General features: G+C 50.4%; 1 protein-coding gene across 1 annotated transcript in view; it reads right to left on the bottom strand.

The window, feature by feature from the left end:
- The window catches only part of LOC104982635 (multidrug resistance-associated protein 4-like), a 25,194-nt gene that overhangs the window by 8,817 nt on the left and 15,671 nt on the right, over positions 1-706 (bottom strand). The window contains exon 3 of the mRNA XM_010832074.1: positions 650-702. Within this exon, the coding sequence (XP_010830376.1) occupies positions 650-702 (53 nt within the window). The remainder of the gene's footprint in view (positions 1-649; positions 703-706) is intronic.

Below are 706 nucleotides of genomic sequence, written 5' to 3'. Positions count from 1 at the left end.
CTGGATAAGATCCCACAGGTTTCATGGACCCAATTCCCAGGATCTGGTCCTCAAAGGTGGAAGTGGAGATATTTGCAATAGGGAAAGGGGCTGTGGTCAAATAGACACTCTGCTCCTGGCTGTGTGTCCCAGGAAAAAGCAAAAGGTGTTCCAGAATGGTGTTCCCATTCACTTCATAAAAAACAATTGTGTTTTGTACACACATTAAATTGGCCTCGACTAGGTACCAGGACAAATAGTCAACCACACAGGGAGGGAGGCAGGGAGAAAAAGAAAGACATGGCCATAGACAGGGTGAGAGAGGGAGCCCAGGGCAGTTGGAATTCAGATGTTCACCTAAGGAACATGGGGAAAGGTGGGGACATTATTGGAAGATGGCAAAGGTGCAGGGCACTGATTAGATAAATAAAGTTGTTCATAAGCTGCTTCCTTGGGGTGAAAGTTGCAGCTTCTTTCAGAACTGACAGTGAATTGCTGAGCAGTTCTGAGGCAGCCGGATAAGGTGGACACCAGGTCCCTGGGTCCTCCTCCCACCCCTACTGCCACCAGTCCCGAACACACCCTCTCCTTGTCCCTTGGTCCCCAAAAGAAGCCAGCAGTGTCAGGCATGTGCTTGCAGGAATTGTCACAGCTTAGATGGGGTGCTCACCAGACAAACAGGCGCGAGCAGAAGTTCGCCTTCTGCAGGGGGTTGGTCTTCACCTCC

Source organism: Bison bison, unplaced genomic scaffold (assembly GCF_000754665.1).
Source record: "Bison bison bison isolate TAMUID 2011002044 unplaced genomic scaffold, Bison_UMD1.0 scf7180017864535, whole genome shotgun sequence".
Classification (NCBI taxonomy): domain Eukaryota; kingdom Metazoa; phylum Chordata; class Mammalia; order Artiodactyla; family Bovidae; genus Bison; species Bison bison.
The sequence above is the reverse complement of the archived record's forward strand: the minus strand, read 5'-3'. Positions and strand labels throughout refer to the sequence as shown.